General features: G+C 37.1%; 2 protein-coding genes across 7 annotated transcripts in view; both read right to left on the bottom strand.

The window, feature by feature from the left end:
• Positions 1 to 1,042: 1,042 nt before the first annotated feature.
• LOC101736805 (uncharacterized) lies at positions 1,043 to 1,930 on the bottom strand. Its single transcript, XM_004927003.2, has one exon. The coding sequence runs from the start codon at positions 1,928 to 1,930 to the stop codon at positions 1,043 to 1,045; it is 888 nt and encodes a 295-aa protein (XP_004927060.2).
• A 937-nt stretch (positions 1,931 to 2,867) lies between these two features.
• The window catches only part of LOC101745865 (E3 ubiquitin-protein ligase RBBP6), a 37,064-nt gene continuing 23,321 nt past the window's right edge, over positions 2,868 to 16,610 (bottom strand). For all 6 annotated transcript variants that reach the window (XM_038016899.2, XM_038016896.2, XM_038016897.2 and 3 more), the window contains one exon: positions 2,868 to 5,767. In XM_038016899.2, the coding sequence (XP_037872827.1) occupies positions 3,034 to 5,767 (2,734 nt within the window). In that variant the 3' untranslated portion in view covers positions 2,868 to 3,033. The remainder of the gene's footprint in view (positions 5,768 to 16,610) is intronic.

The following is a 16,610-nucleotide window of genomic DNA, read 5'->3' as shown; positions in this document are numbered from 1 at the left end:
TTTACGATTTTCTATCTAGGGTCTTCGCTAGCCAGTTATTACAATGAACTTTGATTTGCTTAAAAATGTGACGATACCTTTAATAGCAATACCTTTCAAGCCTATTAAATTTAAAATATGGGACTTGAAACTAATCAATTAACACAATTCTATGTAGGTACACAAAAAATAACGTTCCAGAATTTGAGCTTGTAGCGGGTTATATTCGGGTATCAACCCACTAACAGTTGATACGTTCAGGAATCGAACCCGAACGGCGTCCAGCCACAAGCAAAGCGATGTCGGTAAATTAAACGACACAATACGAGAAATAGTTATATATTACGACAACACGATACACTACAGATTATTAACAAATTAACGAGACACAAAACAAACGACTAACAAATATATGAAATTACAATAATGAGAGAGAAACGCGCGATCAGTACGAGGCTTTGTGGCGGACTGCCGGCGCAGCAGCCCGTCGTCACCTGCGATAACGCGGCCGCGCGTTGGCTCCTGATTGGCGCGCGCACGCATCACCTGATTCTTGCGCGCAGGTCCGCACTCAGGTAGCCGTGGCAGGATGATGCCACAGTACTCCCCCGCCGAGACCGATAGCTACGGTCGATAGTAGTCCGGGAAGGTGACTGTACGGCCGCTTCTCGTCTTTTGTACTGGACGCTGATGTTCTTCGCTCGCCTCGCTGGTCTTCTGTTTGTCTTCTCTCTTGCCATCGTCTCGCGTGATATAGGCAGGTTGTAAAAGCTGAGAAAGTCTACGCCAATAATCGGCTTTGACACATCAGCTATCACGAAACGCCATCGGAAGTCTCTTCGAAGGCCTAGGTCCAAGTGTAAGTTAACGTGCCCGTAAGTAGCAATTATCGTGCCATTCGCTGCGTATAATTCGTATTTTGTTTTGGCTTGTACAGGAATTCGTATTGCTGTACGTGGGTAAACGCATAAGTCCGACCCTGTATCGACCAGGTACTGCACCTTACTTTTTCGCTCTACGACGAAGATTCGGCCTGATGGCGCGGGACAACCGGTTGAGGCCACTAGCGGTTTCCCTTGGAGTTTTCCGAGGCGTAGCTGCACGGCTGTCTACACTTCTTTGCCTTATCTCCAAACTCAAAGTGGTACCAGCAGTGTGGATGGTCGTTTGGTCGTTGCCGTGTTTGAGTTCTGGACCTGGAGCGTATGTGGCGCGAGTTTGACCTGGAACGGGTGTCGCGTCTTCCATACTGTCTGCCACGGCGGCTCTGTATATTTACAAGTGCTTCTACTTGCCTCGACAGCGCTTCTATGCGTAACTCTAATGTAGAACTGGGGGTACTTGTCGAAGTAGTCCTTGATCCGGCACTGGCTATTACTGGTGTTGACGGCTGCACTATGTCCACGATGCGGTCGGCAAGCTCGGCTGCGCCTTCGAGGTCCAGCTTTGGTTGTGATGCTACAACAGTCTGTATGTTTACAGGTAACCGACTGGTCCACACCGTCCGTAGAAAGTCGCTCGGAATGTCCGGTCCGGCCAAGTACTGTAGATGTTGTAGGAATTGGCTCGGCTTTCTATCTCCCAGCTCCTCGTGTTGCAGCAACTGTAGCGTTTTTTTTTCTCTGGACACGGTTATCCGACGGATTAGCTGCTCTTTAAACGTTTTGTATTTATCCATAAGCGGTGGTGCAGTTAGGATGTCTTTCATCACCCTAGCGTACTCCTGGTTGAGCTGTGATGACACCGTGTGGTACATGGTGCTGTCGCTATTTATGCCAGCGAGGGCAAATTGGCCTTCGACTTGCGCAAACCACACCTCCGGTTCTTCAGGCCAGAAGGGCGGCACTCGTACAGACACTCGGCTCACCTCTGAGTTCGGCCCTGTGTTTTCTCCGCTACCGCCGGTATCTTCGCTAGTCGACGCGCTGCTCTTATCTTTTTTGGAAGCCATGATGCACGTCGATCCACGATCACGTCGGGGTCACCAATTGTAGGAATATACGAATGATCACCAATTGTAGGAATATATTGTAGGGAATATATACGACAACACGATACACTACAGATTATTAACAAATTAACGAGACACAAAACAAACGACTAACAAATATATGAAATTACAATAATGAGAGAGAAACGCGCGATCAGTACGAGGCTTTGTGGCGGACTGCCGGCGCAGCAGCCCGTCGTCACCTGCGATAACGCGGCCGCGCGTTGGCTCCTGATTGGCGCGCGCACGCATCACCTGATTCTTGCGCGCAGGTCCGCACTCAGGTAGCCGTGGCAGGATGATGCCACAGAGCTTATAGAGAAATTATTCCAATTTTGACATAATTCAATTAATACAAGGCTTTTAACGGAACTTAAATTTTATCACAAAACTATGAATGACTAAGAACTGTGTTGAACTCGAAATCGTCTTTACTAAAACGCTGATTTGAAGTGCGCGTGGCCTAAAGAATACGCCCAGCGGAGTTGTTTTAAGCCATTCAACTATTGCCAGAGTTCAAATCTCGCAGGCAGGCAACCATTTTCTAATGTTGTTTTTTTTTAAAAATAAATAACATAATTTCGCATGAACGACTTCGACGATGAATGAATCTTTTCTAAAAAGAAAAATTAAGCATTTATTTATTTTATATTGGTGGTATGGCATGGCAAGTACCCGCGTCTTTAGGTACTCTATACTCCGATAGGTAATCAGGCGCTTCTGTTTAAAGGATGGAATATCCATGATGCATCGACTTCGAGACTTCAACCTCGTATCTCAAATTAGACGAAATACATTTATGAGTTCTGATAAACACACCACGCAAGGCGTGTGTGCCCATCTACTCAAAAACTTTAATGATAAGATCGTGCTGCACATATTTTGATTAAAAAAACCATTATATTATATGAAGAAATTTATTGTTATATGTTTTTGGTGTAAACCGATAACATAATATTTATCTATTCTACCAAAAAAAAACGAAATCTTCTATTTCCATAGCAGTAAATACAAACACACATAACGACTATGCTTAAACTAATTAAGAGCAAAAGATTCATTATTTACTTATGTTTAGACTTTTTCTTCTTCTTGCTGGATTTTTTCTTGTGTTTACGCTTTTTCTTTTTTTTCTTATGATCATCTGAACTAGAATCAGAATCACTGTCACTGTCACTTGCAGCGCGTTTCTTTTTCTTCTTAGCACGTTTCTTTTTCTTCTTTCTTTTTCGTTCTTCAGACGAAGAAGATGATGACGAGTCGTCTGAATCACTGGAAGAGTCAGTTTCAGGTTCAGGTTTTCTTTTTAAATTCACCAAGTTTAATGATTCAACATCTAGCTTAGATTTCTTATTTTCATAATTAATATTCATTTTATCACTCAATTTATCACTGAGCGACATATAGTCTCGTTTTTTAGGAGGTTCTTCTTTCGTTTCAGTTTCAGACTCTACAGTTTCATCATAGTCTGGTTCAAAATGAGCTTCGTCCAATGTTGATTTTTTTCTCTCATGATGTGAAACTTTAGGATCTGATTTTTTTTCTTGTCTGTCACGCGATTCTACTCCCTTTTCAATATTTTCTCTTTTCTCGTTTGAAGTAAAGTGTTGTTTTTCGACTTTCACGTTTTCTGAAAATACTCTTCTATCGCCTTTACCCGATACCGGTCTCAATGCGTCTCCTTTTCTATTCCTGTCCTTTTCAACCGTTACTCTGCGATAATGCTGAGTTTCCCTCTTCGGTGTTTTAGAGCGAGATTTTACTCTCTCTACTGTACTGTGAATAACACGAGCTTCTCTATTTCTTCTAATTTCGTCCACTTTCCCTCCTAATCTTTCTTTGACAGACAACCTAGGAGGTGGCGTTTTAGAATGAGCTTTCTTTTTCTCATTTACTTCTATAGATCTATGATCCATTTCTGTAACTGGAACAGTAATCTGAATATTATTCATTGTAGATTTTGGAGCCTCATCATCATAGAGCTTAACTCGATCCCCGCTAATTTTCTTTATTTCTATGGGTTTCAAAGAATGAATTGCTTTTGCGAAAATTGCATTCTCAGCTCTTTTAATAACATCTGAAGTCACTTTAGTGCCGTCTGCCTTTTCTTTAGGAGACATTACTTCACCTTCTTTTTTGTCAGCAGATTCATCATCTACTTCCCATTTAGACAATTCGGGCAAAGGGGCTAACATTTCTTTACTATTTTGACCATTACTTTCTTCCAGTTTTAAATCCAACTCATCAGCATTAGCCTGCAATTCGATTCCATCAAAGGGCTCTTCCTTGGTCACGATGTCCGAGTTATTGGTTTCAGGTACCGATTCGTTGACATCATTTTTGACGTAAGTTTGTATTATCTCTTTATCAACAGCTCCCACGACTTCATCGCCATATAAATCATCAAACACAACTTTATCTTTTTGTTCAGTTTTTGGAGAATTAGTTGTTGGAATCGTCTCTTCGACATTTTTATTTTCTTCTTTGATTTCAACCGGCTTCTCAATTCTTAGTAAATTGGATACTTCATTTTGTTTTTCTATGGCGTCTTTCACATCACTTTTCTCAGGATCCTCATCTTCTTTTTTAACGTCTTTGTCCTTCTTTTCTTTCTTATCCCGCTTTTTCTTCTTTTCGATATCTTTCTCTTTTTCTTTTTCCCTTTTTTTCTTCTTCCGCTCTTTGAGCTTTTTCTCTTTTTCTTTATGATCTTTACTTCTATCAGCGGAAGTCTTGTCACGAGTTCTATCTTCTTTCTTCTCGCGTCTATCGCGCTCGCGATCCCTAGATCGACCTCTTGATTCACTGCGTTTTTTATCGCGCGAGTCCCGATGTTTTGGAGAAGTTCTAGTTTTCTTGTCAGGAGTTTTTTCGTGATCGCGAGCTCTTTCAGACTCTCTATTTCTTTCAATTTCGCGACGATCATCACGCGTTTCTCTACTCTTGTCATACCCCGGTCTTCTATCAGAATTACGAATACGATCATTCCTTTCAGGAGGATCTCGATTATCAGCGTATCTATCTCTCTCTCGTCCTTCTCTGTCTCTGTGTCTTTCATGTTCAATATTAGGGTCACGCCTAGGTCCAATTCTACTACGAACATTAGAGCGATACCCAGGTCGATTAGGCACAATATTATCGTCTCTATAAGTATCACGAAAGTTTGATTCATGATGAACATTAGACTCAGGACTAGATTGTCTAAACGGAGGCACGCCATCACGGAAGTTGTTATGAGGTGGATTATCTCTAAATGTGTTATCTCTATACGGAGCACTCCTATAAGAGTTATCACGAAATGGTGCAGCACCCCTGTAATTAGGATCTCTAAAAGGAGGGGGTTGTGATCCTGATTCTCTATAAGGAGGCCCGTCCCTAAAAGGTACTGAACCTTGATCACGATAAGGTCCTGGTCTAAAATTATCTCGATAGCGAGATTGTTCACCAACGTGTACTGGAATTTCTGTAGGACCAACGGCTATTGGTATGTCTCTAAAGGGAGGTGGGCCTTCGACGTAAGCTGGAGGTCTATACGAGTCTCTGTAATTTGGATGTGGTAATCTTTCACGATCAAGTCCAACTGGTGGTCCAAAAGACGGTTTCTCAAAAGGCGATGGTTCAAATCCTGGTACAGGTGGCTCCAGACCAGGAGGAATGTCTTCAAATGGTGGCATGTCATAACGCCCTCGATAGCCAGGTGGTTGATCAGCTTGAATCGGGATACCGCCCATGGGAGCTATTGTTTTCACACCTATAGGTGGATATGATGGTGGTGGAATACTATTTCTAGGTCCGTATCTGAAAAAAAAAACAGGCAATTTATAAAAATACGTCCATGGTATATATTTTTTGAGAAAATATGCATGGCGAATCGAACCCATCCAAGTTCTGTGTAAAACGATTTCATGGAATCAATCATTCATTTTAAAGGCAAAACTTGAGTTTTTTTTGATAAACGTATCCTATGTAAGTTTAAATAAAAGAAAAATGAAAATATTTGTTTGTTAATCTCTCATTTATTTAATTAAGCACTTTTACATATTATCATTTTACAGCTTCAGTATCTTTTATTTTATATTATCAGTTTTTTCTAATAACTAATAACCTGTATATTTTATATATTAGGACAAATGATTTACAACCATAGGTTTAAAAAAATGCTAACTTATTATCCAACCGAACAAGTCATCGACGTCAAGTATGCATGCTTGTAAATTTTATAAAATAAGAAAAGAAATCTAGGCTCAATTAACAATCCATGATATCCGTAGTTACTTCAACAATGAATTTAAAAATATATAATTTATATTCTATTTCTGTTAATATTAACATCAAGTTCAGAAATACATGGCAATCCTCATCATGATGGCAATCCTCATCGAGGATTCTGACCATAGACAAATATGGTATAATAACATTTCATAGAGTATAATGAATATGCACTGTAATATAAAATACATTAAATACACAAGAGCGTTCCATTGCATTCATCATTAATACAAAGAAGTTTTGTTTATTATGTACATACATAAAACTTTATTGACTTAGTTGACTGTTAGAATAAGTTTTGGACGTATCGAAAACTACTTTTCGTGGTCCTGGATATTCTTGGCTTTAATATTAAGTTAACTGTCATCTAATTCATAAATTTGAATTTAAATAAAAAAAGACAGTGTGAAAGACAAGTATATTTAAAAATATAATGTATATGTAATAAATGAGTACGTGATTAACCTTTTCGTTAAGACATGCCTCGCTGCGAAATGTATCGCAGGAAGCGGAGAATCCGCTCTGAAAGAGCGCACTTCACCCATCGTGTACAGGCGGCTTTTTCAGCCGGTGCCTATAGTCACCCAACGTGTACAGGCGGCATTTTAAAGCCGATGCCTATAGTCACCCATCGGTACAGGCGGCATTTTTCAGCCGGTGCCTATAGTATCGTGTACAGGCGGGATTTTTCAGCCGGTGACTATAGAGTCGCCCATCGTGTACAGGCAGCGTTTTGTGGCAGGTGACTATAGTCACCGATAATAGCGAAAGGGAATATTTTAAATTAAAAGTATACTCGTTCGTCCTTCACCTCGAATCCAATCCCGAATGCCGATAATGCTGATTACTCATCAACTAGTACTGGTTTTCAGCGGGACCAGTGGCGACAACACGAACATACTGCACAGTGTAATGTCACTAATACATGTTAATTTTAAAATGTAACAGAAATTAAATTTATATAAAATTATATGTACTATATATAAATTAATGTATATAATAAGTTGGGGAAAAAGTCTTTTCGTTTTATAGTATGTACGAACTTGTAGTAAAATCTCTTTGGCTATACTATTTGTATATGGCTGATTTTGGTATCATTAATAGTTTAAATTTTAAAGAAGATAATTCCAAATTCAAATTAGGAAAATGTGTAATTTTTATTTATTTTTCGTGCTGTCAAGATGAGTGAATCTAATGAAGAAATTCGATACATTTTAAAATGTTCCTACAAAAAAGGTAAAAATGCAATGCAAGCCGCGAAAAAAATTTGCGATGTTTATGGACCTAGTGCAGTGTCTGTGAGAGTAACACAAATTTGGTTTAAGCGTTTTCAATCCGGAAATTTTGATGTCAAAGATGCACATCGCTCTGGGCGCGCTATTATTACGGATAAAATATATACAATTTTTTACAAAGTGGAACAAGTTCAGCATATCAGTTGTTACGACGTAGCTGAAGAACTGGGAATTGACCACAAAACAGTTTTGGCGCATTTGAAAAAAACTGGGCACACAAAAAAGCTCGATATTTGGGTACCTCACAAGCTCACTGAAAGAAACCTAATAAACCGTGTACTCATTTGTGATTCTTTATTACGACGTAATGAAACCGAACCATTTTTGAAGAAGCTGATAACTGATGATGAAAAGTAGATCACGTACGACAAGAACGTGCGAACGTGCGGTCGTGGACAAAGGCCGGTCAGGCTTCACAGACTGTGGCGAAGCCCGGGTTAACTCGCAACAAGGTGATGCTGTGTGTGTGGTGGGATTGGAAGAGCATTATTCGTTATGAGCTGTTACCAACAGGCAGGACCATCGATTCTGAACTCTACTGCGAACAACTGATGAAATTAAGGCAAGAAGTTGAGAGAAAGCGGCTGGAATTAATCAACAGAAGGGATGTGGTTTTTCATTATGATAACGCTAGACCTCACACATCTTTAGCCACTCGGAAAAAATTGAGAGAGTTTGGCTGAGAGGTGTTAATAAATCCGCCGTATAGTCCTGACCTTGCACCTTCAGATTTCCACCTGTTTCGGTCTCTTCAGAATTCTTTAGGCAGTGTCAGGTTAACATCATGAGAGGACTGCCAAAACCAATTATTATTTCCCCAACCTATTATTATGTATAAGTACCTTTCAATATTATTTTTTTCTAAGTAATGTTATATTGTTTGCTAATGTACCATTGTGTATTTATGAATGTTCTATTCAGAATTTTGGAAATTACATATCAGAGATGGAAATCGTAGGATCGAAATAAGCCGGTTAGGTTTCAAAAACAATGTCAGTGTCGTTATTTTCGATGGCTAAATTAGTTCATATAATATTCGATAGTACAAATAGAAATCACAACCTAAATTCTAGAACACACCTTGAAATATCACATAAAATCACATTATATATCACAAAAGAACACAAGCAAGCGCACATGATTTATTTGTCATCTGACTCCAGTTTTATTAATCTTATTTACAACAGCAGAAATCAATATTTTTTTAATTAAAAATTTAAATAAATTTTTTACTGCCAAGTATGCTTTTTGTTAAAAAAAAAATTTAAAAGTTTTTCATTTAAATATAACTTACGCCACTAAAACATCAAAGTAGTTATCTATATAATACGTAAGTACATAATTCACACATCATCTAACGTCTGCAACAACTAAATGTGTGTTGGTATTTCGAAATTTGACATAGGTGGCAGTGATTTACGTAATACACTGCGTGAAAACTAACGTAATGCTACAATTAGCTTAGTCATTTATTTTAACCATGTTAATTTCTATTGGGTCTATCTATACTTAATATTTATAATATTTCATAATATAATAAAATAACTTACCCGACAATAGATTTCAGTACGTGTACTATTTATATTGAACATTTTATTGATTCGTTATAAATAAATATAAATAAAAGTTTGTACATGCTTTCTGTATTACGATAGATTCTTTTATTAGGAGTAGGGGATTTTCGAAAATCGCACTTAAATGGTAAAGTCCGGTAAGACGTTCTAGCCGACATACATAATTTTTATATTGACGCACCTCTCTCCTAACAAAACAAGTAACGCCGAAATAAACAGATATTCAGACGACATCAATCTACTAGTACTGTGATCCTTATGGTCACATACACATTTCCAGATTATTTTTGAAGTTGTTGTAGATTTTTCCATAAAAGTTGGGCAATGAATTTAACTAAATCATTGCAACTATAGAATACTATAGAATACAAACTATAGAATACCATTCCATCACAAATAATTACAGATACATCATTTAATTACGACTACGTTTACAGTTGAATATTAAGTTGTCATGATATTATTTCTGAGTACTCTGTTATATTAAATAACTAATATATTAATTTGAAATACATTATTTTCGGATTTACAAAGGCTCAAGCGGCGATTAGCATCATATTTATAATTGACTTAAAACAACACGAGAACAGCATAATTGCAATAACTTATAGCTAATTATATTTTTTTTAATTTTAAAACGACTATTCCATCTGTAAGTTAGTATGTACTATACTATTTTAGTATGTTACTAAAGTCGTATCTTATTATGATAGTTCAGCACTTTCTGTGCACATGTCTTAAGGCTTTAATAGATCAGTACAATCATACATTTAAACATTCCTTAACCCTTTCACTGACACGTAGGTCACCGGTGCTCTACGCGGCGCATTGAAGTAATGGTGTCGATTTCTGTTACTAAGGCTCCTGGATTGCCTAACTTTGCCTTCTTTTGTTTGTTAATGTAAGTATTAAACCTTTTGGTCTCTTAGAAATAGATTCATTCTCAGTATCTTCTGATTCGTCTTTCCGAGATTCTACTAGATATTACGGCGTCTTAGTAACAGAAATCGACATAATTACTTCAGTGCGCCGCGTAGAGCACCCCTACCTCCGCCAGGGCTTCGCCCCTGGACCCCGGCTCGGCACTCCACGAACTTTCGGCCTGGTAGGAGAAAAAATAGTATGTGCACCACGGGAGAAAAGTTGGACATTTCCTGCCACGTGTTTTACACGCGGGAGGAAATGTCCAACTTTTCTCCCTTGGTGCACAATGTACTATTAACGAATCTAGCTGTAGGATTGAAATTATTTTAATAGACCTAGAAATATATTTTTTTTTGCGCATCGAATATGGTTATTGCCTATCATTTATGTATATAGCAGTTATTGTCGCTTAGTCAGGTTTGCCTTTCAAGTGTCGACATGCATTTCGTAAAAGGTGTATCTTCATTTAATTAAACTTACCTCAGAAAATTCGGTACAATTATAACGAAACCTTACAATAACATGTACAAATCAATGCAGAACAATAAATAAAACTAATATTCCCCTGACCGTACTTATACTCCTGATATTTAATTGAAGGTATTTTTATTGTTCACACATAGAGTAAGTTAACAGCAGATATGTGCAAAAATATTAGTAATTAATAATTTCACTCATAACAATGCATTTCTTACATACTAGCACATAACATTGTAATTTGTACAATATAAAATACAGTAAACTCGTAAATTCAAAAATGTATGTATATATAAATATGATCTTTACACATAACATATAAATTTCAAGATATTGCATAATACAATGGTAACGCCATACATACGAAGTATTCGTCAAATTCACAGACTTAAGATTCTTCAGGAGAAAAAATCATTATTTTGCATTAAATTAAAAGACCGTGTGAAATTCCTTGTCAATAAATATAACAATAAACTATATCATGACAATATTTTAAACGCATTTTTCACTGGACTGCATTTGACTCACTGCAAAAAAATATCTAAACTTAATCACGAAACTTTCTAAGCTCTAAAAGTATTTATTTCATACAACATCTTAAAAACTGTATCTCTCTCGAAAAATGTTTTATTCGTAAATTGATTAATTCATCATTAACAAGACATAAAATACATCTGTAACAATTATAAGCCTTTTTGGTAAAAAAAACGATGTACATATTATGTAAGCGACCATTCATCACGAAAGTCAGTCACTGTATTTGTCGATAGACTTTACGAAGATGAAAACGATTTAATACCGAGTACGTTGGCTAAGAAAAGAGAACGCAGGCCGTTCTTCGTCTTTTTATTTACTATTAAGATACATTACAGAAAAACAGTAATCAATTATGCATAGCGATAAAACTAATAACGAAAATCAAGTCAGCATAATATCGATATCGTCAAAGTAAGATAGAAATATCAGGTCCATTATAATAACAACACTACCCTATCCTATAAGTACGAACGAATGATTATTTCGATGAAGAAATAAGTAAAATGATAAAATCAGCCCTTGCAGGCCTCCAACGGGCTTTTGATGTTCCAAAAAGGATCAGTGCGACGTATGTACAACATTTACAAAATGGCACTGAATAGATACAATAAACATATACAAGATAAAATATACATCGAGATCATCGAATTAATAAAATATAATTGACGGTGTCTCTAATCGTGTAAAAACTGTAATTTCGGCTATTTTACGTCTTTTTTAAAAAGGCAAGCCTAGGTCGCACGATGAAACCAGTTCATCTATATTCTATACTAATCTTATAAAGCTGAAGAGTTTGTTTGTTTGAACGCACTAATCCCAGGAACTACTGGTCCGATTTGAAAAATTCTTTCAGTGTTAGATAACTCATTTATTGAGGAAGGCTCTAGGCTATATAACTTCACGGTAAGTCCAATACAAGTGGAGCACCAATAAAGAATATTTCAAAATAGGGGTTTAAATATCTCCTTAACATTCTATAATTCAAAAATATTTTCATTTTCTACGTAAATGAAACGGGGGTAAAATTTAGCGTTATGCCAAAGTAACTATTCCACGCGGACGGAGTCGCGGGCAAAAGCTAGTTTTATTATAAGCACAAACTTTGTTTTTAATTTTAGCGTTTTTGTATTAATCTCAAAAAAGAGATATGTATGATATTATTATGACGTCTGAAACTATTGCCATGCGTCACATTATATAGAAACGATGAATGATATTTCAATCAGTACACAGTACACAACCATATTTCACAGTACAATGTAGATTACACACAATCTATTATGTCGTAAAATAGCAAAAATTAGATATAATTAAATTAACGGCCTTGTAGATAGCTTATTAAATAACATTAAATAATATGGAAAATTTCATGAAATTACGATAGGGGCCTTTTCGTACATGCAAACTATCTATTTTGTTAAGTGTTTTTATATTGCACCTCTCGGTATATTAATTAGTGCAGCGTAAATTACTTTATATGTTAATAATATCATTCTCGAACAAAATACAAACCACCTAGTAATACGTGGTTTAATGAACGCTTTACTACTGAACGCATTGTAAGCTCGCACAGACAGGTATCGGTACTATCCTCCTGTCATTTCTATCGTACAACAGTCCTGTATTATGGTTTGAAGGATAACTCAGATGCATACAATACTTTTGAGACTTCGACCTCATATCTCAAGGTTACTAGCAGCAAGTAGGCCATGAGCTCATTGCCCATCAACTCAATAAAAATAAAATAAAAGCCGCAATCATTAACATCACAATAAAAAGATCGACAAGCTTAGCAACCGACATTGAAAATAAATTCTTATCAACATTCAATTACCTACTAGCTAGCGTCATATTCTTTGTAACTATGCTAAAGTTACGTACATAGACCAATATGTACCTTTTTTAGAGCAGGGGACCCACCCATTCAGGGGGAAACGGACCCGGACTATTTCTATATACACTATATTAAGTATTAGAAATAAGTCTCGGCAAACATGTTTGTGCCGAAGCAGTTTATGCTGCGGTATATTTGAAGAATAGGACACGAGCCGAAAAGCGTAGGTAAGGAACTAAAGCCATATCAGAATATTCAACAGTAAGATAGTGGTTCGAGTACAAAGACAAAAATGAATTAAAAAGGGTGACAAGTTGATTTTAGTTGGCTTCCATTCAGATCATTAATGGAACGCAGATTGTACAAACCAAAAACAAACAATATACTACGAGCAGCGACGTCATTGTTATAGAAGTCTAGGACGGGGCTTAGATGTACTGGTCAACCGTAGAGGACAAATTCCAGTGAAGGTGGTGAATAAAAGTCAAGAGAGAACCCGTGGAAAGGTATGGCGTAACTAACCTATGTGTTTTGGATGAACTAGGATCTCGTGGTGGCGAGTTCAGTGATGATATGAAGTAGCGATAAATGGACCAGAGAAGGCAGGCAATGATGGGACGAAATGAAGGCGATTGAACGTCTCCATATATACAAAACAAGAGTTTACACACTTGCGACGCTACCTCTTTAGAATTCGACACGCCAAATTAACTAAAAATATCACAACCTAAATAAAAATCCGCTTAGGTCCATCTATCACATCATTTTAGTGTTTTCAATTAACATTGTGAATTGCTGGGTTCCTGTGAAAAAACTATTACGGAACCGTAGCGACGACGAGGACTTAGAGAGCATCAGGTTAGTCACGAGTCCTACATTCTCTGATTTAGTCTGTGTTTTTCCAATTTCACAACGCCAACAAAATATCCAGACGGCCTCCGCATAGCATCGCATAATTTTTAAACCATTTCCCAACCGCACATATGGTGTAGCAACTATTGACCCGCCATACCCGAAGGCTTTCGATGACAACGGAGCATGGGAATTTGTAGACACGAGAGAATCCTATAGGGTAGTGCAATGCAAGTGAGCATTTAAGAAAAGTTCAAAAGAGACAAAAAAGTGAGATATAGGACAAACTGGTTGCGAAAGGGTTTATTCAAAAGTTTGGTATACATACGTCTAAGCAATTTGAAGTTAATTCAATTCATGCATTCAATTAAAAGGTCAAATTATAAAAGTTAATATGCATGCCAAAAGTTTAAGACCACCTTAATTAAAGTAGGAAAATAAAATAAAACTCCAATAAAATATTAAATGGTTAATTAACCTGTTTAGTCATCCACTAGAAAACTGATTGACAAACAGTACACTTTAAAAGCGTAAAGAAATAATAACAGTCCATGCTAGAAAAGGTTATAATTAGCTATACTGATTTTTCATCTTAAATCTTCCTTTAGATTCTAATAAATAATTTTATTCACAACTCTCGGCATGCGGGCAATCAATTTGTTGATGGTGTCTTGTGATATATCGCTCCAATTTTTCCACATTTCTTCTTGCGAGGATGGGCCTAGATTACGGACGTTCCTATCAAGGTGTTCCCACAAAATTTCAATGGGAATTTTAACACCCCGTGTGTGCCTCTTTCTCTTCTGAATATCCTGTGTATAGCTTTGAGCTATGCTTTGGATCATTATGTTGTCAGTAAATTAATCAATCTCGAATTAATCGCAACCCGGACGGAAGCAAGGGCATGTTGTTCTTAATTTTTATTGTACTGTTCCTTTTTCAAAATTCCTTCAATTATTATCAAATCACCAGTTACTTGGCTAGGGAAGCAACCCCAGACCATAACTGAGCCAGCACCATGCTTGATTGTAAGGACTACACGGTCTCGCATCATCTTTTCTTGGGCACTGCGTCGAAAGTAAATTCTTCGTTTTAACCTAATAGTTCAAACTTGGATTCATTGGACCAAAGAACTTTTTTTAAATCTTCTACAGTCCAATCTCGATGGGCACGAGCCCACTGCATCCGTTTTTTCTTGTTTTGTGGTCTTAGCAGATTTTCGAACGGCGACATGACCATACAACTTCGCACCTCTCAGTCGCCGTTTCACTGTAGTCAATGATAAAGGTTTTACTCGGGTTTGGTTTACTTCAACGCGGATTTCTGGTGCTGTTAAGCGTCTAGTTCGCTTGTTGGTAACAATAATGAAATTCATCTTCACTAGACGTGGTAGCTCTTGGCCTTACTGAGCGTGGACGATCTTGAAAATTGCCTATATCCTTGTATAGAGTTATTGTGTCATGAACACAAGTCTTTTATATCTTTAGTTGTGAAGCAATCTCAACGATGGCAGAACGCACTTCACTGTTAAGTACGCGTGCTTATCCCATTTTAAGATGTCTTCACTGTAGAAAACACAAATTTAGACTAATTGAGATTGTTTATGATCAAACCCAAGTAAGCTTTGGTAATAAGAAGGCGGAAACACGTGTTTTCAGAAGCTAAATAAACCTAATTATTGACCAATGCGAAACAAAAGCAAAGTAATTAGTAATGAGCACATCATAAAATATTATTGACTCGACCACCTGGCTCTAGCGCAGTGTTTAGTCGGTGTTATTCGACCAACAATAGAGGCCCACTGAGTTTCTCGCCGGATCTTCTCAGTGGGTCGCGTTTTCGATCCGGTGGTAGATTCTGCGAAGCACTACTCTTGCTAGGGCCTGTGTTAGCACCACTCCGGTTTGAGCCACGTGAGCTCACCTACATGTTTAGGCGAAGCTGATATAGCCTCTCAAGGCTATCAGCATAGGAAGGAAAAAAAAAGATCAACAATAGTAAACTGTTGATCGAAGTCGGTGTTTGAAAACAATAGATGTTTATTGTCCAATAACTTCAAAGTAAACAAAAGAATGACTTCTTTAAATATTCAATATTAACAATAGAATATGCAGTTGTGGATTTCTTTTATTTCTTTTACGAAATTTTATTATAATCGATAGATAGATAGATAGATGTTTTTTTTTTTTATTTTTTTATTGCTTAAATGTGTGGCCGAGCTCACAGCCCACCTGGTGTTAAGTGGTTACTGGAGCCCATAGACATCCACAACGTAAATGCGCCACACACCTTGAGATATAGTTCTAAGGTCTCAGTATAGTCACAACGGCTGCCCCACCCTTCAAACCGAAACGCATTACTGCTTCACGGCAGAAATAGGCGGGGCGGTGGTACCTACCCGTGCGGACTCACAAGAGGTCCTACCACCAGTAAACAAGAGGTCCTACCACCAGGTACGATCTTAAAGTTTTGGCCAGCAGTGTAAATATATTATAAAAGTTACTTTCGTAATTTGACCTTTTCAATGCATTGTTTAACTAAAAAAAAATTTAAACTTTAAAACCTAAGAAAATACTATAAATATTATTATTGAAATTTGAAATAAATTAATATTTTATTAAATAAATTCATTGTTATGGGAGATGCTTATAATAATTTTAAACAGGCGTTTTTTAAATCATTGATACGTAAATTTTAAATATTTATTTTTTACAAAGTCGTTTCCATTATTGTAACACTTTGATAACATATCTTTTTCGAGGCCTACAACTTGGGAAGCCACTTACAAAATTATTGTTTAACGACCTACATTTTATTAAATCCTGTTAAGATGTAAGGTCATACTGGAGCCCATAGATACCACAACAAACAAAGATTAA

Source organism: Bombyx mori, chromosome 17, assembly GCF_030269925.1.
Source record: "Bombyx mori chromosome 17, ASM3026992v2".
Lineage (NCBI taxonomy): Eukaryota > Metazoa > Arthropoda > Insecta > Lepidoptera > Bombycidae > Bombyx > Bombyx mori.
The sequence above is the reverse complement of the archived record's forward strand: the minus strand, read 5'-3'. Positions and strand labels throughout refer to the sequence as shown.

Excerpts from the sequence above, each read along its gene's own strand:
- LOC101736805 (XM_004927003.2), bottom strand. The coding sequence starts at position 1,930 with ATGGCTTCCAAAAAAGATAAGAGCAGCGCGTCGACTAGCGAAGATACC.